The sequence below is a fragment of the Empidonax traillii genome, unplaced genomic scaffold, assembly GCF_003031625.1.
Source record: "Empidonax traillii isolate 1590-97213 ecotype Southwest subspecies unplaced genomic scaffold, ASM303162v1 scaffold59:size1551110, whole genome shotgun sequence".
NCBI classification, from domain to species: domain Eukaryota; kingdom Metazoa; phylum Chordata; class Aves; order Passeriformes; family Tyrannidae; genus Empidonax; species Empidonax traillii.
Window position 1 is genome coordinate 989,674 of NW_020955252.1, and position 23,780 is coordinate 1,013,453.

The window sequence follows — 23,780 nt, forward strand, 5'->3', positions numbered from 1 at the left end:
CAGAAAACAATACCCACATAGTGCTGTTGAAACAGCAATGACTGCAGTTTAAGCAATGGCAACAAATACACTATTAATTTGGAAAGCCTATACAATCAGTGTTGTATTTAATTTTGAAAACCTTCTGCTTGCTTTGGGAAGTACTGCCAGGCAAGGCAAAAGGGCAAATGTGTCAACCTCCACCATTTCTAGGAAGTCAGGATTTCTAAATTATTTTTAATGTGTAATGGACAAATATACATATATTTCCCTTAGATTTTTAAACCTGATTATAAAGTATTTGCTTTGAAAACTGGTGAGCAAGTTTAGGCACTCAGTCTGTGAGGCTGAGTCCATCGCAGCCTGTGTAGGACAGGCACAACCATCACTGCTGTTTGCCAGGGCACAGGAGAGGCCCATCCTTTAGATCGGTACAGACTCTGCGCACGTCTGCAAACCCTTCCTCAGGTATGTACAGCCCTTAGCTGGTGTCACATTTACCCCCCAGCACTTACAGCCATGGCCATTCTGCAGCACCAGCTACTGCAAACACAGGAGGACTCAGGCTAAGTACTCAGGTGGTGGAGTCACAGTCCCTGGAGGTGTTTAAGGAAGGACTGGACGTGGCACTCAGTGCCATGGTCAAGGTTGGTCATAGGTTAAAAGACCTCAGAGGTCTTTTCCAGCCTAATTGATCCTGTGGTTCTGTGAATCCTGCAGAAGGATTCACAGAAAGGCTGCACTGCTTGACCCCAAGGGTGGAAGCAAGAGGGGACAGGGCTGCAGACACAGCCCCCTGGGATTGGGAGCGAGGGGCATCTCCAGGGGAGCAGGAGGGAACTCGCTGGCGGCTGCATGAAGGGACAGGGCGTGGGAAGCTAAGGGAAGGCGCAGGACAGAGAAGATTCAGATTAGGTATTAGAAAAAAAAAAGTTTCACTGTTGGGCTGGTCAGGCATTGGAATAGGATGCCCAGGGAGGTGGCGGAGTCACCATCCTCAGAGGTGTTTAGGAGGCGCCTGGATCTGGCGCTGGGCAGTGTGCTTTAGTGGTTACAATGCTGGTTTGGTGGTTGGACTTGATAACATGCGGTCTTTTATAAGATAATAAGAGTCTTTTCCAACTCTGACGATTCTACCAATCTCTAGGACGCTGTGAGGGCTCTGGAGAGATCACGAGGGACAACGCCGCGAGCTCGCCGCTCACAGCCGCAGACCACGGATCAGGGATCAAAGATCACGGATCAGGGATCACAGATCACTCATCAGGGATCACGGATCAAAGATCACGGATCAAGGATCACATACCCCACCGCTGCCCCGGCCGCCACACACACCCCCCTCACACACACCCCCCACTACGCCTGCGCCGGACCTCCAGGCCGCCAGGGGGCGACGCGCGGCCGCCACCCGTCCCCCGGTCCGCGCGGGGCCGGGCTGGGCTCCGCCACAACAGCGCGGCCGGGCGGGCGGGCCGGGCCGCGGCCATGGGCAAGAAACACAAGAAGCACAAATCGGACAAACACCCCTACGAGGGTAGGTTCTTACAGGGCGGGCCCTCAGCCCCCGGGGCCGTTTGGGAAGTTGGGTGTGCGGCTGCGGCAGCGCGGGGGGAGCGCGGCCCTGGTTCCGCCGGCGGGCCCGGGGCGGGGAGATGCGCGTCGGGCTCGGCTCTGTGTGGGGGAGAGGCAGCAGGAGGGTCTGGAATTCAAACCTGGGGCCGTGACAGCCTTTGGAAGGAGCCAGAGGCGGCGCGGGGTTGGTTGTTCGGACCGGGAGTGTGTTTTCTGTGGTACTCACGGTTTGTTTCTCTGCTGGTTTAAGAATATGTGGAAAAGCCGCTGAAACTGGTGCTGAAAGTTGGAGGAAGCGAAGTTGCTGAACTCTCCACTGGAAATGCGGGACTTGATTCCGCCCTCTACGAAGACAAATCCGAGCATGAAAAACATAAGGACAGAAAAAGGAAAAAAAGAAAGAAAGGGGAAAAGCAAGTTCCCGGAGAAGAAAAGGAGAAGAGAAGGAGAAAAGTTAAGGTAAGTGTTCGTGCTACTGCATTTTAGAAAAGAAAAAAAAAAAAGTAGCAACTCTGCCTTTCTCTGGGCTTCACATCAGAAAGGGAGCAGATACGACTGTAACCTGTACTCTTAAATTGGAATACATACAAACTCAGTGTATTAGCTTTGCTGATTCCTTTTTTTCCAGGTACTTTTACTGGAAAATGAAGAGTAATCTGAAATTTCTCATTTTTTGAAAAATATTGGCAAGTAAAAGAGCAGAGAGAATTGAAAAAGGGGGCGGGAACTCTGTGTCTAAACAAATCTGTTTATATAAAACATAAAGAAGAACTCAGAAGTTCTTAATTAAAAACTAAAAAAAAAAAGCATTTCCTTGTCAGGATTCTTAACATGGCAAGTAATTATAACACTTTTATTTGAAATGCTATGAGTACCTCTAATCTTAAATTTCCTGACTCTTTCTTACTTAGTTTTTCTAAAACTTTCAAAAAATCATTAAGAACAATTCTTTGTGCAGAGTTGTTCCTGTCCCACTTTTAAGGGACACACACCAGACAGCTGTCACATTTTCTAAAAGACTAATTCAGTGATACATTTCATTGTATGGCTGAATTACTTCAGTGTCCAGCAGATGGAGACAGTACATAAAGAATACAAGGTTTTTAAACACAAACTGTTCTTATTTTTTAAATTCGTTAAGGGTTTTCTGAAAAATGCAGAGAGCGTTATGTACAGTAACAATGCTGAATTCGCAGGTGCTGTTAAGTTTCCATAACAATGTTTCCTAGGAGGATAAAAAGAAACGAGATCGAGACCATGCCGACAGTGAGGGAGAACAGGAAATGAAATGTCAGACCCCCGTCAGGATGGAACTGTCACCAGAGAAACCACTGACGAGCACTTTATCAAAGCAGGAAGGTAAGGGGGGGTAAAAGGGGTTTCTTTTGCTAATTCCTTTTTTTATATAATTGATTCATGTTTCATTTTTTACCATCTCAATTTTTCTCCATCTCGTAAAAAATTTGGAATTGGGTTACTGTATCCTTGGTTTGCTGACTGATATCTGGTACCTCTGTCAGAGTGAGCAGAATGTCAAGTAAGGGCACTGAGAAAAGTAGATCCCCTGTATGTATTGTGGGGTTTGCCACTGTATTCTTTTCTTTCATGTTGAATTCTCAAGTTGCAGCAGTTTTGTTCAGTTGATTTCTAACATCTTGGAATTTGAATGCCTCTTGCATTCAGTTCTGTCTCACACCCTTTCCCCCCCTACTTCTTTTTGGTCTAGAGGTGGAGCAGACACCACTTCAAGAAGCTCTGAATCAACTCATGAGGCAGCTGCAGAGGTAAATGTCTGTGCTACAGGCTTTCAGAGCCACGGAATGAAAATAACATACAACAAGGGAAAAGGCATATAAGAAGTTCAGTTAAAATATTATTGCTAAGTATCTTGCTAAGAGGGCTATTTTATGAATTTAAATACTAGTTTAAGAACATGTACTTAGAAGTTCTCAGCTTAAGCTTCTTGTAAACACTTCCAGTTTCAAGTTTATAAACTTATAAACTTTATAAACTTTTAAAAACTTTCAAAACCAGGACAGTTTTCCAATAATGTGATGCTTTGTTTATAAGAAGGAAAGGAAAACACAAGGGTTTGGAATCAACTTGCCAGAACTTCTTTTACCTTGAGTTCTCCTGTTTTAGCATTATTTACTATAAAAAGGAAGTATGCACTTGAAAACTTAAAATATGTTCTCTTATTGCCATATTAACCAAATGTCTTTTGATTAAAATAATCAGATTTGTAGTTCTTTCAGGTAGTCTCTAGTTTAAAAAAGTCTTTCTTGACTTTTGTACAAGAGTGGTTGAAAGATCTTTCCCTTTGATTTTAATGCTGGTAGAAACACCCAGGAATGTCACTGTATGTCAGAGATCACCAAAGTCTTGGGATATGTTAATTTACACAACCTGAAAATTAACATAAATATACACATTCTGTCACAACTTTTAGCAACAAGCTTTCCCTTCTGATAACTGCAGAGTAAGCAATGAATTACAAGAATACCTTTTCTGACATTTACTCCTTAATTTTTTAATAACTTAATTATACTATAATTCATATACCCCTTTGTGAAAAGAGGTTCATAAATCCCTGTATGAAAATTCAAAGCCTTAAAAGAAAAAGGTTGGTGTTTTTTTTCATCCTGGGAACAGAGGTACTTATCAAAATTTAGAAATAACTTCTAGAACATATTTGCAACACTTTTTTGGTGTATGGGTTTGCCTATGAGATCTTTTCAACTTCAAATGTGAAAGACTGTGCTGACACAAACCATTTCTATCCTTATGTTTCTGATTCCTTTTCAGCTTAGTTCTTTCCTTTCTGTTTAATTCCGAACTCTTTATTGTAAGTTGAAACATAAAAAACTGTCTTTCATTTCTTAACAGAAAGGATCCAAGTTCTTTCTTTTCATTTCCTGTGACTGACTTTATTGCCCCTGGCTATTCCATGATCATTAAAAACCCAATGGATTTTAGTACCATGAAAGAGAAGATCAAGAACAATGGGTACCAGTCCATAGAAGAATTAAAGGTAATGCTTTAAATTTTGACTACAGAGAAGTACTATGCTCAATTGATTTGAGCTCTAGGATTTTATGAGAATATGAAGATGCCAGAAAGAACCAGTACTTCTGCTTGAAGAAATGCTTCTTGTTAAATGTTTGTAACCAAATAATTTCTGAAAGTAAAAGAAAAAACAGTTTTGGTTCATAAAGCCTCATCTCAAAAAGGTGCAGGTGGTTTTAGGAACCTGTCAGTTTGTCCTTCTGCCTGTCATTTTAGATCTGTACTTAAGAATTAAAATGTTAGCATTTCTGTCAGACTGCTCTTTTTTGTTTTTTAAGGTATTGCCTCTGCAAAAACAAGGAGTGGTGAATTCATTGGCTTTACCTGTCGTACTTTGTCTAGGCTTATCTGGTCATGTAGATCAACAGCAAGGGAAGGCCCAATGAGCTCTGACCTGTTGACAGCAACCACTTAGCCTTTGCTGTAGCATGTCTAGTGCATTCAAGGGCCTGTTTTGAAAGCCCCTGAAGCTTTAAAAATCTGTGTGGCCTTGTTTAGTTCCGTTTTATTCAACAGAAATCCTCTAGTTCTTTACTGGGCTAGATGAGGACCTGAGAGACATAGTTTGCGTGTAATTAACAGCTAGGTAAGATGTTAGTTAATAATATTGGTTGTATTTTCTTGCACATACTTCTTTAGATCTCTGAAACTTGAGGATATTTCCTGTTGTTTCAGGATAGTTTTTAATTTTAACTTTGTCTCTGTAAACAGCTGAGAATGTGATAAAACATCTGTCTGTGGAGGCTTTGCAGTGGGTATAGAAGTGCAGTTTCTAGATCAGTTACTCAAGAAATGAAATTCAAACAAGCTGACGTTTCTTCATTCTAACTGAATTCTATTCTTTGTAATAGTTTAACTTTGAACTGCAGCTTTTCATTGTCTTATTTATGTTGCTTCACTTTCGTTTTAGTGACTGCTGATTGGTCAGGAGTTGGCCAAGTGTAGCTGTGAGGGCTTCCATTAAAACTTTTTAAACTTTGATTACAAAAAGTTCTTAAGACTTTCAGAATCCTTGTTGGGCTGAGAGATTCAAGTCTCAAAACGATGTTGCATACTTATTTCTGTTTACATTTTTAATAGATTTCTTCATTCATTAAAAATGTTCTTTAAGGGTTTTTTCCCTAGAGCTCTAGACACTGCATTTTCAACAAGGTGTAGTACACTGTATAAAATTAACTTTCATTCTAAAATTATTAATGTTTGTACAGGATAACTTCAAACTGATGTGTACTAATGCAATGATTTACAACAAACCAGACACCATTTACTACAAAGCTGCAAAAAAACTGCTGCACTCAGGGATGAAGATACTTAGCCAGGTAATAAAAAATACTAACCAAAATATTAAAAAATATGCTGCTTCTTTTTTTGATCCCTCTTTATTCCCTTTTTTTTTTTACAGGGATCTCATGAAAATTAATAAAAACTTGCTTAATATTTGCCAAATACTTGTATATTGGAATTTAAATAGTACATTGTTTTAGTGCTGCTGCCAGATCAGTTATTGAAGAAATGCTTGCATTTCATATTTAATTTTCTAAACTGCATTTATATTTGCTAGAGTAAGAAAGAAAGACCTAGAATAAAATGAGCCTCTATGGGTAGGTTACAGAAAGATTCATTAAAGAAGCAAATAAAAGGATTTTGGTGTTTTTTAGGAGAGAATTCAGAGCCTGAAACAAAGTATAGAATTCATGGCTGACCTGCAGAAGACGAGGAAGCAGAAGGACAAGGCAGAACTGCAGCAAACTGGGGAAGATGAAAATGGTCCTGGGAAAGACAAAGGAGAATCTATGGATGGTGACACCAAAGCATTCAAGTCACCTAGCAAAGAACACAAAAAGTGAAGTATTATCTGAGTAACAATTATAGGATACATCCTTTAAATGCTACTGAAACAAGATAACTTAGGGACCAGTGGATGCAGATTTCTGTCTTTGTGGTACTGCTTATACACTAAAACATCATCATCTCAAGGGAGAAACACTTATATGAAGTGTCCTCATATACTAAAAACAAATAAGTTTAGAATAATTTATGATACCATCATTTTTACATGTAGATAACCTTGTACTGCTCATCAACTCCATTCCTTCAGTTATTTTCTATTTCAGTGTCCGCTTCGCAGAACTAGTATAGCTGTGGAGAAAGCTCACAAACATGACCTGTAAACATTTTGGCAGAAATAACTATAAAGCCAGTGTCAGTTTTGTTGGAGTTTTTTTGCATAGTAGTTGTATTTGAAGCATGTAACTGCCTAGCTACAGAAAGTGTGCATCCTGAAATAGCTTTTAATGTCTAGAAATACCAGATTTCAAAATACCAAATACTTAGGTAGATAGATTCTAAAATTGGGAGTCTCTAACATACCAAAAATATCTTAGTTTTATGGGAGACTGTTACACAGAGACATTTACAGTTACTAACATAAAAAAGGATTTGCTGATATGAACTTCTGTCACGTGCCTTCCCCAGCTGTACTAAATACTGTCATATTAAATGACACTTTTTTTCGTTGTTAGTTGTTTTGTCTACAAAATTTGGCTAAATATTGTCATGGTATCCTTTAGTGCTATTTAGCCAATTGGTGTTGAGGCTTCTAACTGAGTTGCCTGGGTGTTATTTGCAGGAAGGACAAAGACCTGCTGGAAGACAAATTACGAAGCAATAGCTTGGAAAGGGAACAGGAGCAGATTGATCGTATTGTTAGAGAATCTGGAGGCAAGTTAACCAGGCGACTTGCAAACAGCCAGGTAAGTCTTTGTGAGTTTGGTGGCTCCTTTCACTTTCTCACAAACCAGGCTTCCTCATCATCTTAGGTTAGTTGAAACTCATCTGCTTTTGCTACAGCTCGCACCATTTTACACCATTGATATCTGTGTGACATCATAAGGGTAAAAAAGGCACATCAATTGAATGCACATTGAATTTTATCAGCAGGGCAAGTTGAGCTTAAATTTTCAGAAATTGTTGGTGAAGTGGGAATGTGAAGAAAATACCTCAAATCTGACTTGTAAAAACCTTGTAGCTGTGAAACAGGCATGTATCTGATAAAAGGTTATTAACACCACAGGAGAAGGACCCTGGTCAGTAATCCTGTGCCCATTTGATTTTCCATATGAATTATATTTTTCATCTCTTGGCCCCTGCAGAAACATTAATGTTTATCATAATTTCTTAATTTATTGTGCCTACACCAATAATACAGTTATTTCTAGTGCAAGTAAAAACTTATAGAGCAGCACTCACTTCTGAGTGACTGACCTTCCTTTCTGATTCCTACAGGTAGGAATCACTTTCATTGAATGTTTTTATTAGTTTAAGTAACAGGAATTTCAACTACTAAGTAAATTAATATAGTCTTATCTTATTTCAGTGTGAATTTGAAAGAAGAAAACCAGATGGTACAACAACTCTGGGCCTTCTTAATCCAGTTGACCTTACTGCAGGAGGTAAGTTTACATAGTTCAGGTAACAAGCCACTTCCACCTACCTGGTCTGCTGCTTCTTTGCAGGGGCAGATCAGGAAATCCCGACCAAGAACTGAATGCCTCTTTCAGTCTGATAAGGATCTGAGTTGAAGAAGCTGCAGCTGAGGGGTCATGCAAATGGGTTTCAGTTGTGGCTGTTGTTAGGAGCAGCTGAAGGGAGCCCTCAATGGCTGTTGCTTCTCTATTTTGTGTCAGCTCTTTGTGAGAGCTGCAAGATAAAGCTTTTACCATTAAAGAAGAGACTACCTGCCATGTGCTTGGGCACGTTTCATTCTTGGGATCCCCTCAAGTCTAGTCCATATACACAGTGCAGTGTCTGCTGACCCAAAAGATCACAGATATTCCACCACTGGGAACTGTCTGGGTCCCAAATCATTTTTTCACACAGACTTTAGTATAAAACATTTGGAGAGGAAAACACTTTGAGAATCATGTCCTATCAATTCTGAGTTTCTAGCTATGAGTACTGAATGAGTTTAAAGATCTTCATATGCCTTCTCTGTTTGTGTGTTTTGATACTGAAGAACCGGGTTACTGCCCTGTGAAGCTGGGTATGACGGCAGGAAGGCTTCAGTCAGGAGTTAATACGTTACAAGGGTTCAAAGAAGATAAAAGAAACAAGGTCACTCCAGGTAAGTGCTGATTTTTAAAACAAACAAAAAAAAATACAAATCCTCCTTACATGAACAAATTACGTTGATCTCATTACTAGCACACAAATTTGGAACTAGGGTTTTTTTAATGACAAAGCACATTATGGCATGTGTCCCTGCCCACGTCAGGGATGTTGGAACTAGATGGTCTTTAAGGTCTCTTCTAACCCAAACCATTCTATGATTCTTTGCTTTTATGACACAACTAAACAGCACATCAAAGTCCAGCTTAATTTGTACATACAAAAGGGGCAGTATATTTACTGTTCATCTGCACTGAGAAGAGAAACTCTAACAGATACAGAAAGGCTTTTGGTAGCTTTCATAGAGCCTGAGAAACCTGTTACCAGCATCAGGCTGTTCCCACTGTGCTAAGGCACACAGTGTTGTTAATAACACGTTTGCAAATACAAATGCATTTGATTTAGAGGTTACTAAAAGATGTTACAATCTGAACAGGTGGTGTTCTATGAAAGCTTCTTTTTACCTTAAGAAATACATGCCTGAAAATTTCTTTTTTGGGATTGCTTTACTGCCCCTTCTCATTTTATCTGATGCAGGCATATCACAGGTAATAATTAATACTGTTGTTATTCATTAGTGACGTACTTGAATTACGGACCCTTTAGTTCCTATGCGCCAACATATGATTCTACATTTGCCAACATAAGCAAAGAAGATTCTGACCTAATCTATTCAACGTATGGGGAAGACTCCAATCAAGGATCTTCCAGGTAATCCAGCCAGGATGCACAGTACAGTTTACATGTCCAGGAGCAGTTATGTGCAACTCTCTGCAGTATGGGCTGTCTTTGTGGCTCAGGGAGGTTTGTTTGTTTAAGAAACAAATACTTAGTTAAAGAACCTGCCTCTAAAGTGAAATTAGCCAGAGTGGAAGAATTTTAATACTATTAATCCCTTGGAACACCCTGTCTAAAACTTAAAAGTATTTAGAACTTACTGAAGGACTCATGTCCAAAGCTAGAAAAATGTTGAGTGGTACAAATGTTTATACAAACTGGATTTTTTTTTAACATTAATTAACATTAATTACAGCCTTGAATGTCAAATGCTGACTAAACTACTATGGACACAGAGGATAGTGGGAAAGCTGAGTCCAAACACAGTGATTCCCAATGTAATCCTTTAATAGTGTGTAGTCTGCTTAAATTTCATATTATTTACTACAGTAAAACCAATTCTTATTGGCTTTATTATTCGTGATTATAAAAACTTCAAAGCCCGTTTGTTTTATGAGAATTTCACAAATAGCATACACATTGTGTGAATTCATATGAAATGGGGGAATATTTAAGTTCAGTGTAAACATGAAGTGCCTGTGCAAGTTTGCTTTTGTGCTGATGCAGCTGCCTTAATCAGTACACTTTTCCAAGTATTTCCAGTTTTCAGATTCTGAATGAGTTCCTCAGCTATAGAAGGCATGGCTGATTAAACTAAAGCAAGCCAATTAGATCAAATCCTATGCTACTTTTTGTTTTTTCCATGCTGTACATACTGGTTTGACCTTACATAAGTTTTTTTCATTAAATGTTTGGTATGAAAGTAGTTGCCTTAACTATCTTTTTTCTTTCAGTATTCAAGATTTTTTTATGAAATCCCAAGATTATCCTCTCTTAATGGCTGATAGTTTGCTTGATGTTCTAACTAAAGGAGGACATTCTAGAGCTCTCAGAGAATTAGAAATGGTAAGAGTAGATTTGAATATTGTCTGGTCTTTGGTTTTAGCTCCCAAGCTCTAAAGCAAGAGAAAGATGATGCTGCTCCTATTGATGGCTCCCTCTTAATTGGTAACATTTGAAAGTGAAGATTGATCTTTGCAGTGGCTCCGTTTTCTGGAAAGGGATTATTCTGAGTTGTTAATTAATGAAACATGAATATTAACAGCATACTGTAGATATAGACAGAGTTACACATTCTTTGTCTACTCTCCCATTCCCATTGTCACTGGCTCCTGTTCCCTTTAGTAAGAAAATACCAATACGTAGTTGTTTAGAAATGAGGTGATCATTGACAGGCTTTCTTGTTTCCATGAAATGTTTATCGTGTTTCCATGAAAAGTTTATCATGTTCCAAGCAGCCACTGTTTAGTTTGGGAGAGTGAGTCAGTAGTTTTCTCCTTTACTTGGTGCAGTGCTTTTAAACTCAAATATGTGCAGTGTAAAAATACCAAACACTGACCCTTCAGATTCCTAGGAGATTTCAGTCCTGTCTAGGCTAAACCTGACTGGAATCAAAGGGACTGATTTGATGACTTAATTGACAAATCAAGAATTATTTGAGAATCTCCTCAGGGCAGTTTCTATTAACTAAAAGTCTTGCTTCAAGTTTCACATCAATGGAAACTATTGGAATAAACAGATTGTAGCCTTTTACTAATGGGTCAAGTATTACCTAAATCAAGACTAGAAATAGTTCATCAATAGATCATATTTTAGCCTCAGTTCAGACCTTTGTTTAGCATTATGAGCTCAGCTCTTTTCTAGTACTCAGTAGTGGCACTGACTGACAGGGTTCAGCCACTTACTGTTGCCAGTATTAAGAGAAATACAGTTATGTACAGAAACAGAAAACATTTCAGCCTTTAATAACCACCCTTCCTTTTCCTCCTCCCCCCCAGTAAATAGTCTGTGATGTGACATCACATCTGAACTTTGCAAAGAGCAATAAAACCTACATTGTAAAAATGTATTTTAGGAAACATCAATATCTCAGGAAAGACCTTAAAAAAATAGCTGTGTTATAATTTGCTTTACAGAGGAAGCTCATTATGACATTGTATATATACTTCCCTTGAAAAATACTGCATTTTATAACATTTTACTTTTATCTTAAAAGAGTAATTTTAATGCCTTATTTAAAAATCTATTCAGCCACTGGAGGAAGCTGAAGGCCCACATGAAAGAAGTGATGCAGTAAAAGATGCAAAGGTAAATTTTTTCTATATTAATTAACTACTCTAATCTAAGCCCAGAGATATAAAACTGCCTAAAACTGTAAGGCCTGTGCAGCCACACTGAGACTTTGACACACCAGGACTCATGACAATGACATGCTCCTTTGTAGGCATTAGGAGACTAAGATTCTCCAGAAAGTTAAGTCTTAACTTTTTTATCAAGAAAACTGGAAGAAAATGCTTATATATTTTTGTTTGTGATTTTTGGGAGCTATAGTTTTGGTTCTATCTTAATCTGGTTTGGTTTAACATGAACTTGTAATATGAATATAAGATGCCACATGGTACATGGCAGTCTTGGAGAAGTTCTCAATTTGTGCCCCTGAAGGCAATAAAATAAAGCTCTCAAATCATTGCACCCAAACTTTGCTCAAGTAGAGGAAGCAGTTCTAAGGCACGGGCTGCTCTCCTGAAGCCTTCATGTGCAGCCAGTGCCCAGATCCCTCCTGAATTTTGGCCACAGATATTCAATAAAATCTGCTTTAAGTGAGCTCAAGGAATTTTTAAATTGTTATTTAATTGGGGTGCTGGTCTTAAGTTACTACATCATTTGTGCATGTCCCCAGTGGTTTTAGCAGATGCCATTTTCTATTTGAGTATGAAATAGTATAATACACTGAGTAACTGTAGAACAGTAAATTTCACAGGGTGTCTTTTCAACTTTCCCTCTCTATGTTCACCTGTTTTGTAGAGCAGACTAACTTTATGTTCTGCTTTTCCTCAAACAATTTTGTTGTTTGAAGGCTGAGCTAAATATTTTCTAAATTATTACTTGCTGCCTTTTTTTTTTTTTCTTCAGAGTATGGAAGGTGATATTGCTGCCAGGTTGGATGCTGCTAATAATGACAGACTTACAGCACTAAAGGCAGTCACAAACTTTGGTATGCCTATAGAAGAGTTTGATTCTGAGGGTGAGTTTTCTTGGTAGTCATACTTTTGATGTATGTCTGAAACTGCTTCAGTTACTCAGTCCCTTACCATATTTTATATCATAATGTAAGTAAATATGCTCTCTTACTAATCAGGACTTTCTTTTCCTCTTAAACAGAGGCTGAAATCTTCCAGAGGAAACTTGATGAAACAACAAAGCTGCTCAGAGAACTTCAGGATGCTCAAAACGAACGACTGAGTACAAAACCACCCCCTAATATGATTTGTCTTCTGGGTCCATCTTACAGGGAAATGCACTTGGGTAAATATACTTTTTTCTGGTCATTATTGCAGAATTGATAAGTCCCCAGTTATATCAACTCCAAGAAAGCATAAAGTTCAAGAGCTACAGTGCAAAATAAGTGCCCTGTTTGGCCTAGAAGATCAAATTTTTTGCATTTAAAGCCAAATGAAAGTTTTGAACAGTAATTGCAAGTATTTCCTCTTTATTTGTTTATGTCCCTATAACTGATTGGAGCTTTCTCTAATGCCGTGGGGCAGACAGTAGCCAAACACTTCTAACGCCGTGAGTTTTGCAAGTGTCTTTGAACAAGGCTTATTAAGTATAACAGAGTTGTTATTGCAGGGACAGCTTTGGTGCAGGTTGGATCTGGTTACCGGTCTGCCGTGTCACACCAGCTAATATCAGTCATACATTCCTCCAGCAGGTTTGTGTCTGTACGTCACATATAAATACATGCACTTATCTTTTCTAGCCGAGAGAGTAACCAATAACCTGAAAGAACTTGCACAACAAGTGACTCCAGGTGACATTGTCAGTACATACGGAATCCGGAAAGCCATGGGAATCTCCGTTCCTGTACCTGACACAGAAGACAGCTGGGTAGATTTGACAGAGGGTGAGTATAGAAAAACATATTGTAGCATCTGTTCAACTGAAACAAAACCACATCTGCAAATCATTAAGACTGGCTTGTGGTAGAAATTGCAGTAGCATAGTTCCAGTTTTCACTTCTCTCCTGTTTAAATTCTGTTTCAAAGGAAAGTTGCTGTCTTTGGTCTCAATCCAAAGTTAATCTTTTGGATATATGGAACGTTACTTTACCATCCGTCTTACAGAATTGCCAAATTTTAAAGCTTGGCAATTAATTCAATTTTAGTTTTCCATTTAATGTGAATTTGCAAGAGAAGAGTTAAAATTCCTCACTGAAACAAGGACATTGTGCTTCCTCCTCCTCCAAGCTTTTGGCTGTGCACTTCTTTTGCTTAATTTGACCAGCTGTCATGCTTTGTAAGTTGACAGCATAAGTTCAACTCACCTCATCCAGCCAAAAGCAATAGCTGTTTTTGCTGGATTAGGGAGCCTGGTCAGTGGAAAGTCTCAGTACCAAAACCAGGCCTGCCCCTTGTGGCGCATGCATGGCCAAAGCATACTCAGAGTTGGGATAAGGCAGGGGAGAATTTCCTCTCAAGAAATGTAATTCACATAACAAATTTACTCAATCCGTGCTTTATAAAAGTCTTCATTAAATAACATTTTAACTGAAAGAGCAGATTACTTCAGGATCTTATTCACATTCTCAAGGAAACTGCTCAAGAAATTTCAATTTCGGAATTGTTGAGCATTTTCTTTTTCATAGCACTGCACCAGAGAAGCTCTGTAACAGAACCAGCTAAAACACAGGATTTTCTGGGACTGTTGCAGTACAGCTAACAAAGGACTATCTGCACAAATAGCAAATGACTTGAGGAGTGCTCTGCTGTATATGCATGTCTTTCACTTGAACTTTTTATGTGTTCAGTGACCTGGTATCTGTTGTTAACTTTCAGACTTTGAAGAGCCTAAAAAGACCATCACCATCCCTGAAAGCGAGTGTGGCACAGTTACAGGCTGAAGGTTCTGTTCCGTTTACAGCTGTTTGATTCTGTTTAAGAGCCAGGTTAACGTCCTTCAGGTGCATTCACCATGTGTGTAAATTGTGTGTTAAACTACTTTTGTTTATTAAGTTTTGGAACTCATGGCTTTTGAAGTTGAAGGGTTTGTATTAGAGTTACTTCTGCTACATAAATGCACTAAATTATTCTTTCTGTGTTCTGTATTATTTTAAAGCGCCTCTGCAGCATTTAAGTTTTCCTAGATTGTCAGGTGTCTGGAAAAGTCAAAGCATAGTGAAAATGTGCCTATATATTGTGCAGGGACTCAGCCAGAAGTTTCTAAATGCAGTGTATAGACTCTGAGTCTGGTTAGTGCAAACATCAATAGTATCTGAACATGCAACTTCCCCTTTTTAAAATTACTGAGCATCTCTCTTGAACATGAGGAAGAGTAATAAACTTTTTATATAAAACCAATGTAGTGTGATGAATTAACAAATGCTCAGCTTTGTGCGACTCTGAATGTGCATGAATCTCTTAAAGGAACCTCACTGTCTCCTCACAGTACCCTAAAGCCTGGGGGCAAGCTTAGGTGAGACCAGCAGGTGAGACTCACAAGGCCACCTGCTGTCAGCAAAACACCTTATCTGGGTAGTAGAGTGGACTCTGAAACACTCAGGTAGACAATTCTTCATCTTGGAGTTATTACTAGATACTGTCTGGGTAATGATTTTGGGCTTGCTTATGAGAAAAGAGCATATATTTAGAAGCCTCCTCACATTAAAAGCCACTTCCCTCTTCACTAAAGCTGCAGACAAAGCAGACCAACAGCACAGCTCTTAAGCATATTCTAGCAGCGTTACAGGTGGAGCCACTGACTCATCCAAGAAAGCTTTTCCCTGTGCTGATCACTTACTCTCACATCATCACAGTGATACACGTAGCTTTTACCACAGGCATCCTTAATTTTTAAATGTTGCTTCTTTTTACCCCATGGTTCCAGTATAACCTTGGACTTGAAGAGGAATGTCGTGTAGTGCTCCAGTTCCGTCTGATCAGCCATCACTGATGTGATGAGATATAACTTAAAGATAACTTAAAGGCAAAGCAGGATCATAAATTCCACCCTCTACCCTAGCCATGGCCAACATTGTCCTTACCCTCCCTTCCTTCCTCCTCTCTAGAAATGTCTGCAGAAACATTGCTTTAACTGGTTTTAAACTTCCAGAAGTCTTTTACCTGTCAACCTGGTCTTTTCTCCAGTAGTTTCAGTTGTCCCAGAAGAGTTCTTAATAGTCACCACTGGAATTTTTTCAGTTCTAGGTAATTGCAGCTGAAATACTACCCAGGGAATGAATTTTTCCATTAATATGTAGGTCATTTTCATGCTACAAGAAAAAGACAAGATGCACAGCAGCTGTGCCAGCCAGATCCTTCTGGCTCACTCCACAGCATCTCACTGCCCATCACCCACCTTTCATACATTGCAGGAGGTGGCCATCAATGGCAGAACATCAATAATTGAAATTTCTCCTCAGCTCTTGAACACATGGATGTCACTCTACCCATTTTCCACTTGCAACATTTTCTAAAAAGGTAAATATTGAGTTTAGTTTATAGGCAAAAACAATCCTGTTAACTCTTTAGGGCTGTGAGGAATATGCCTTCTATTCATGGGAATCTTCATCAAAATAATTGCAAACCCAAACATGTTTCAGGAAGTTTTTATTTCACTGTAAAAACAAAAGTTTGTTCTTTAAAACAGATGCCTAATTCAGATGTCATTAGCTCTTCAAATTAGATACAGTGCCATTTTTTCCATATAAGGAAAAAAATAATGCTGTAAGGAAGATATTTCTACTAAGATTTTTTTCCTCAATGTTAAGTTTCACAGTTTGCTCCCAGAAGGACTGCTGAAAACAATTACTTAAATACAGTTTTTTCTTAAGTTGAACTTTTTCTGTGGTTGAATATAGCTCTCATATTACATAGTTCCAGTTCTGATGAAAAATTAGTCATCCTCTTTTTTCATCACACAGTTTCTGACTTCCCCAAGTACACCATGCACAGCACACCAAGCCAGCAGTCCTTTTAAACCCGCAACAAAACCCATCTCCTTCCCCTTTGAAAGCTGCAGCTCTTCGGGGCACTTCTGCAAATGAGGTCGAGTTGAAGTTACGCCCAAGCAAGTTACCAGGCTGACAAGGCAACACGTAAAGGAAACCATTTCAAAATGCTGCTACAGCGAATTTTCTTTCATAGATAACTTACATCTACATTCTACTAGTTCTGTGAACAGAAGCACTTCAGAGCCAGCTCTATTTATAGGCATAATGCACTTTTCAAAATGGATTCATGAGACAAGTGGTCACTTCACCTAACAGGACATCAGACTGCTGAAAGGAGCCTTTGACACATGCATGGTCCCTATAAAAAAATAAATAACTATCTCAAAACAAATGCTTGCTGAGCACCTGTAACTACAAATACACAACATACAAGAGCAGCAAAAGCTATTTGAAAGTTTATTCAACTACAACACTGACTTGCACTAACAAGACACCACATACGATGCTTTCTTCTTCAGCAGAGCCCACGTGTGAACAAGACAACCTCAAACTAAGGTTTTCTAACATGCTGTTTTCTGTTGGAGAGCTACTACACACAGATTTGACCTACAAAATTGACAAAGGCTGCAAGCACAATTTTTAATCCACAGTTGGACAATATTTAGATTTGTTCCTGTCTTGAAACATAGTCACTTCATCTTCTAAAGAAATTACACAGTAATTAGAAAGCAGCAGTGATGCATAGGACTGCTTAAACACTTGTCCAAGGTGGGTCAGTACTAAATCCAGAAACAGTAAATGCTGCTCTGTTTGTAGAAGAGTAAGGCTTAACTAAACAGGTGTTGTACTCACTGATCACTGTGCTGTCCTGCCCTACTGTATGTGGTATGTGGGGAGGAGGGGAGAATCCATCTTAGTTAATACACATAACTGGGCACAAGATGTTAGCCTTACAAAATACTATCTCCACCAACAGAAAACAGATCAAGAGATTGCAGAAAGTAGAAAAATGCCTATTTAGAAATTAGCAAAAGCCACTAAAGCTTAAAAACTTTACAGACTAAACTAAACTAGCTTACAGTAAGTCAATTTCCATGATAATATGAATGCTCTACTCATACTTTCAGCATTGGGGCTCTGCTGAAACATTTCCATTATGAATATTTTCATTAGTAACCTTCAAAACCAGTTTGTTTCATAAACTGTATTACCTTTAAAAGGTACAGAAACCAGCCAGTGGCTAGTCAAATTGTAGAAATAAAAATTTAAAAAAAACCAAGCCGCACCTCAGACACAGTTCCGTTAATACAGTATCTGCTACTGTTTCTAATACTATCTTAATAATTCTGTTCTTCAGTTTCCAGCAATTCAGAACAGATTATTTTTTTCCCTAAGTGCCCCAAGAACACAGTCAGCACACAGAATTCCTGCCAGTCTCAGCAACACCAGGGGCTGTCAGAGCCTGTCTATCAGGTAAACCACAGGTGCCCCACACTCCTCACCATCCCGTGGATTTTTTGAAATTTAAAATCAAAAATTGTAAGACTTATATGTGACTGAATAAAATGCACTTGCAGATACTAAATAAAGAGACACAGAAGGAGAACATGTAATATAATGTAAACACGCTGAACTAGATGAAAGTTATTTCTGAACAGCTCTTGGTCACAAGGTACTTCTGCAGAGAAGGCACGGATGATAAAATGACCAGATCCTGTGCAATGCGGGTCTTTCCCCAAAGGGGCTCAGCACAGTTGTCATATGATACATTTGAGTTCATTTGCGTTCCTCTTCCCATTATTCATCTGTCTTCTGTGAATCTGTTCAGCATTAAAAGCAGGATATGCAGTGCCCACGGTATCACTGCACATGCCTGGCCAAACACAATACTGAAAAGCAGGTGTGTGTCAAAGAACCACGCAGTGGAATGTTTTAACATGGTACTGAGTTCCACAGTGCATCCACACGTGTTGGTACTGGAGCTGTTAAGACTCCCACAGTGCAGGTAAGGAAAGAAACTAACTGAAAATGCTTCGTGGCAATTCCAGGTAAGTCCTCAAATTATTTCAGGAAAAGGTAGTCTTTTTCAGACTGATTGTTGTGTGTCTTCTAGGAAATTTTCATAACTCTTCTTTATTAAAAAAAATTCTCTTGAGATGTAGAAGAGATAGGAACAGCATATACATATTTTTAGAATAAAGTCCTTCACATAAGGAGGGAAATTATAAGTCTTCACAGAAGGGAGGCAGTTCTAAGTCTGTTTTGATTAACTTCATCATAGCCTCAGTTCAGTCCCATACCTTGGAATTTGGCTGTCTCAGTGCAAACGAAGTAAGTCCTCAATTCTCCCTTGCCTTTGACATTAATGAGTCCCCTACATTCACACGAGTATCCCAACTCCTGTAGTATTTTGCTTGTTTCTTCTGTGACCTTTGTGTGAAAAGAATTAGAAAATCTTATAAAATTCTTCTGATTATTCACATTAAAAAAAAAAAAAATCCACAGCCAATTAGAAATAATTCCTCAGACATTCCAAGGCTCATAGGTTTACCTGGATTTTCCCAAGTTCCCCTGTGCTCTCCATTCGGCTGGCAACATTAACAGTGTTGCCCCAGATGTCATACTGAGGTTTCCGGGCACCGATCACCCCAGCAATCACAGGGCCATGATTGATCCCTGGATAAACAAAAGCAGGTGTCATTACTGAAGTAGAAAGTGATGTACACACAGCTTCATTATTAGATGTAGCTTCAGGGTCAAAAAAAAACCAAACCAAAACTTAACTCTGCGACACATTTCTGGCAATCAGTATCAGACTGTTCTATTAATAGTTGTACTGAGATGTGAAGTGACTCACTCCTTATAAAATGGGAAGTATGAGGAAGAGCTGGGGCACAATTCATGCCCCAGCAAAATTCTTCCTTTTCTACTATTGTTATATGGAAATAAACATTTGTATAATGGCAATACTGTCTTTAGTCAGCAGACACTAACAGGGTACTTCACTCCTCATCCGCACCTTTCATTTCCTCCAGACTCATCCAGCTGCAGTCTTCCTGCTGCTCCCTCCAGTGATGAGAAAACCCATCCGTGGAGGAGCTTGGCATATTTGAAAAGCTGACCAGACAATACTACCTTTGGCCCCCAGCACGTGACCTACGTGGTCCTATCTCGTGTCCCACCATGCCGGGCTGAGGAGCTCACGTTCCTCACGGACGGAACCTACCAATGCGTAGGCGGAAGTTGTTGAAGGAGTGTCGGTTGATGCCATCCAGTTTGCTCATCAAGGCAGTTCCATATTCCACCATAATCCCAATGTGGGCATGCTGTCTCTCCCTATCCTGTGCAAGTCAGAACACATATTATTATATCTATAAAATAACAAGTTACTATTCCCAAGCAGTACTAGTAGTGACCAGAGTACGTATTTATAAGGAGGACACCACTCATCCTTGTAACTGCAGAATCGCACAGCGCAACAAACATTCAAAATGTCTTTAAAACTACAATAAATTCAACTGGAATGGCTATGAGGCAACAAGTATGGCGTGATTAAATTTTATAACACATTACTATCTGTCCTTTAGGATTTCAGCTTTAATTTTACATGTTTTGGCTATATTATTATGTGTGTTTTAATGTCATACACAAATCTATAGTGAAAGTGAGCCCAAGTACAGAATCCGGTTTAAGTTCTTCTGGGTGACAGTTTCAGGCCTAACATGGCATTTGAGGATTCCCTTTTTGTGCCAGTTCTCAGGGATCACAAAAAGCTTACTGTCCAGTTGGTGGTCTTTTCTTTGGCTCCTGTTCTTTGCCTCCCCTATTATTAGAGCCATTCTGCTACGCATCTAGAGATGTTAAGTTACTGGAATCAAAGTTGCAAGGTGTCAAAAGTATGCTGGGGTTACAAACTTAATACTTTCTTTGGGAAAAAAAAAAATGGAACTAGAAGATAAATAGTGAATTCTTCAGGAGACAATACACTTTTATCACCTTTTTCCACATTTCGGGAAGTCACTCTTGGTGATTTACTTTCTCTTTTGTATCACATTACATTTTGTTACTGTGAAACACACCTACATACCCACAGAATACTAAAGGCAGATTTCAGAGACAACGTACCTGGTTGTTCTCCTGGCCTGGTGTAACACTGAGACCGGCTGCTGCCATGTAAGTGCTTCCAATCGTTTTTATTTTTTCAACACCACTAAATTTAGGTTTTAACAAGAGCTGTTTGAATGAAAAGAAAATAAAAACTGGAGACATATTTCAGTGTAGTATTTACCCAGAAATCTTACACTCTCCACAATAAACATTAAACATCTCTAGGAATACTATCACTGACACAAAGGTTAGATAAAGTACTGACGATTGGTTTCACAGTTTTGTTACCTGCTCACAAGAGAAACAGAAGAACTCAAGTACTGAAATATAGTCTTTCAATTCGAGACTTTTAAACCATACTTCTAATGGATTAGACGTTGTACTTGAAAATCCCTATCAGATGGGAATATATCCTTGAAGATTGCAAGGCTGAAGTCAGAATATATTAGTTTAGTGTAAAAATGACTTTCCCCCCTCTAATGCTCACAGATCTAGTGAAACATTTATTCTGCAGCAAATATGTAATCCAGTGCATTTTTAACAGAAGCTTAATTACCTCATCAAAGTCAGCAATGATTTCATTTAACAGCCGCAAGCATTCCAGGCCTTCTTTATTGACATCACATTCTGTGTAGAACACCTTAAAATCTGGTACTGATGCAAACATGACACACACACAGTCGTAGGATTGATGGTACCAGTCCTACAGGAAAACAATATATCCACACATTGTCAGCAGTCACGTTCCACCACAGGTATTCAAACCCATGACAATTGTTTCTAATCAGTAATCAAATCACATTTTCCCTGTGAAGTCAATCACAGCACTTTACAGTGGGCATCTCTTATTTTTATCAGAAACATTAATGAAGCTGTATTTGCCTAAGGAAAACCTGAGATACCTTACAGATTCTCATTTATTTGGACATTGCCAGACTCCTGACACACAGCAATATTCACTCTGATGACATGCTGGCAGAATGAGATGTCTAAAGAAAAAAATCCATGTCAATGAATTTGTCACCAGGGTTGCTACCAAGGAGATACTATCTATTCCTCAACTGATTTCTCTAGAAACTGTGATGTATCCTCTCTGGTAAAATATGGCCTTTGGAAAGCAGTAAATCCTTTTTCAATATTTGCCAAACCACCAATTCTGAAAACAGATTTCGGGGACTGCCACCAATAGTTGCAATTTTTTTTGAAGCTTTCTGGTTAGCAGGTTCCTGGGTTTACAAAGGTCTTGGGATACAAACAGGCTTCTGTGGGCTTGCTCACATCACATGTTATGTCACAGAGGTCCAATTTACTGTCCTTCACACAGCAGAGTCTCAACATACCTCATTTCGTTTTTCACCAATGAAATATGCAGCAACGTGTGCTGGAAGTACATTTTCCAGCAAAAGCCTGTTAACATTCTCCATAGTTTCAAATTGTTCATGTTCTTTTTTAAACTTATTCTTCCACAGACAATCCAGTCGACAGTAATAGTCAATCTGCAAAGAGACAAAACGTGATAAACAAAATCCATAAAATATCTCACTGAAAAATATTAGTCAGTTTTTTCAAAAAGCAAGTGTAAAGCATGTATTTTAAGAAGCACATATAAGAAGAAACAGAGTTTGTTCAAGGCCTTTTGAGCCTATATAGTTATGAAAGATGTGCTTTGAGAACAAAGGTCAGAAAAATATGAAGCAGTCAGTAAGACCAAATGCCATTTTGTACCAGCAAGTGTATTTACCAAAATGACACATTAATACTCTGGTGATTATTTTTATCTTGAATTGCTGCCTTGATTTAGAATGAATATTGACATATAAATACAGATAGATCCAAACTGGAAGAATCTGGAAGTTCTCACTTCTGTCATGCAAACACTATCGAAAGATATTAAAATGTTCCCATTCTTCCACAGTAAAAAATTTTGCATTACCTATAACTAATTACAAGTACATACACTATTTAAAATTAAGACCAGAATATTAAAATAAGATTAAAATATACACTAGAGCACAATTTCATGGAACAACACTTGCATTTTATTTAAACCAACTTGTTGCAAGTAAAAGGACTAAGCAATGGCGTTTTAAATACATACCTGTTTTGCAAGTAAAACAAGGGTTATGTAAAACAGAACCAGATATAAATTAGTCATTATTCTCGGCTCTTTGATGAAAAGCCTGAAAACAAGAAAACAATACAAAATCATCTGTATCCTTTTAGAAAACCTACAGGATTAAGGGTAAGGGAAGGGGGTGTCTCTTCAGACATAAATCACAACGTCACTGTTCATTTGTGCCAGTGGCTGCCTGGGTACAGGTCCTCTCCTAACAAGGAGGAAGGATTATCAGTCAGCCCAGCACAGGGGCTGCATTTCGTGTAAGGACACACTGGGTGCTGAAACCTTGTTAAGTAGCTGTTGTAGTGAGATGTTCAAGTAAATACGGTTTTACCTTAATGGAGCCATCTTAATTTCCAGTAGACTTGAGTTTCAGCTTCCACCCCACCCCAGCCCACAAAAACACAGCCAACAAAACCTTAAAGGAGGAAAAGAAACTTTCTTCTTTGTGGAAGGAAAGACAATTGTACCTGTATCTGAGACACCACTCATATTTTATAGTAAGATCAGTCTTAGCCATCTATTAACTTTTACAAATACAAACTAAATTCTCATCATACGAATGATTAAGAGGTTAAATTAAGAGCACTCAAGCTTTTTTAAGGCGTGCTGACAGCTCACAGCAAAATAAACTTATCCCAATCTTCAGCTATGAGACTATTCTGAGGAATCTGAGAAAGACTTAAAAATGAACAGTAAAATCTTTCCACATAATTTCTCTTAAGTATTTTCAGTTTCTGCAATTAGATCAGGTAAATTGTTGTTACTTTTCAAAATATCTACACTTAGAAAGGTAAGTACATGAAGGTCACTATTCTATTGAAGCATTAGACTTTTAGCAAGGCTTTTCTTCATAGCTTATCAGAAAAGCAATCTTATTATGAGATTAATAAGACTCTCTCATGTTTAAAGTAAGCTAAATATTCTAGGGATCCCTGAAGCCACATTACAGGTTTTTCTTCAGAAAACACACACTTTGTTTAA

General features: G+C 38.7%; 2 protein-coding genes across 3 annotated transcripts in view; one reads left to right on the forward strand and one right to left on the reverse strand.

Annotated features, from left to right (window-relative positions):
* Positions 1–1,412: 1,412 nt before the first annotated feature.
* BRD7 (bromodomain containing 7) lies at positions 1,413–14,974 on the forward strand. The gene is made up of 17 exons (XM_027879825.1): positions 1,413–1,513; positions 1,802–2,010; positions 2,781–2,910; positions 3,278–3,335; positions 4,438–4,582; positions 5,826–5,936; positions 6,276–6,460; positions 7,247–7,370; positions 7,994–8,069; positions 8,633–8,740; positions 9,363–9,495; positions 10,356–10,467; positions 11,653–11,709; positions 12,535–12,646; positions 12,784–12,927; positions 13,382–13,525; positions 14,457–14,974. The coding sequence occupies exons 1-17, from the start codon at positions 1,465–1,467 to the stop codon at positions 14,519–14,521; spliced, it is 1,962 nt and encodes a 653-aa protein (XP_027735626.1). The 5' UTR covers positions 1,413–1,464; the 3' UTR covers positions 14,522–14,974.
* A 1,042-nt stretch (positions 14,975–16,016) lies between these two features.
* Positions 16,017–23,780, reverse strand: part of ADCY7 (adenylate cyclase 7) — a 61,553-nt gene continuing 53,789 nt past the window's right edge. For both annotated transcript variants that reach the window (XM_027879814.1, XM_027879815.1), the window contains 7 exons: positions 22,776–22,857; positions 22,018–22,173; positions 21,234–21,380; positions 20,696–20,803; positions 19,797–19,911; positions 19,122–19,246; positions 16,017–19,000 (listed from right to left, as the gene is read on the reverse strand). In XM_027879814.1, the coding sequence (XP_027735615.1) occupies positions 18,854–19,000; positions 19,122–19,246; positions 19,797–19,911; positions 20,696–20,803; positions 21,234–21,380; positions 22,018–22,173; positions 22,776–22,857 (880 nt within the window). In that variant the 3' untranslated portion in view covers positions 16,017–18,853. The remainder of the gene's footprint in view (positions 19,001–19,121; positions 19,247–19,796; positions 19,912–20,695; positions 20,804–21,233; positions 21,381–22,017; positions 22,174–22,775; positions 22,858–23,780) is intronic.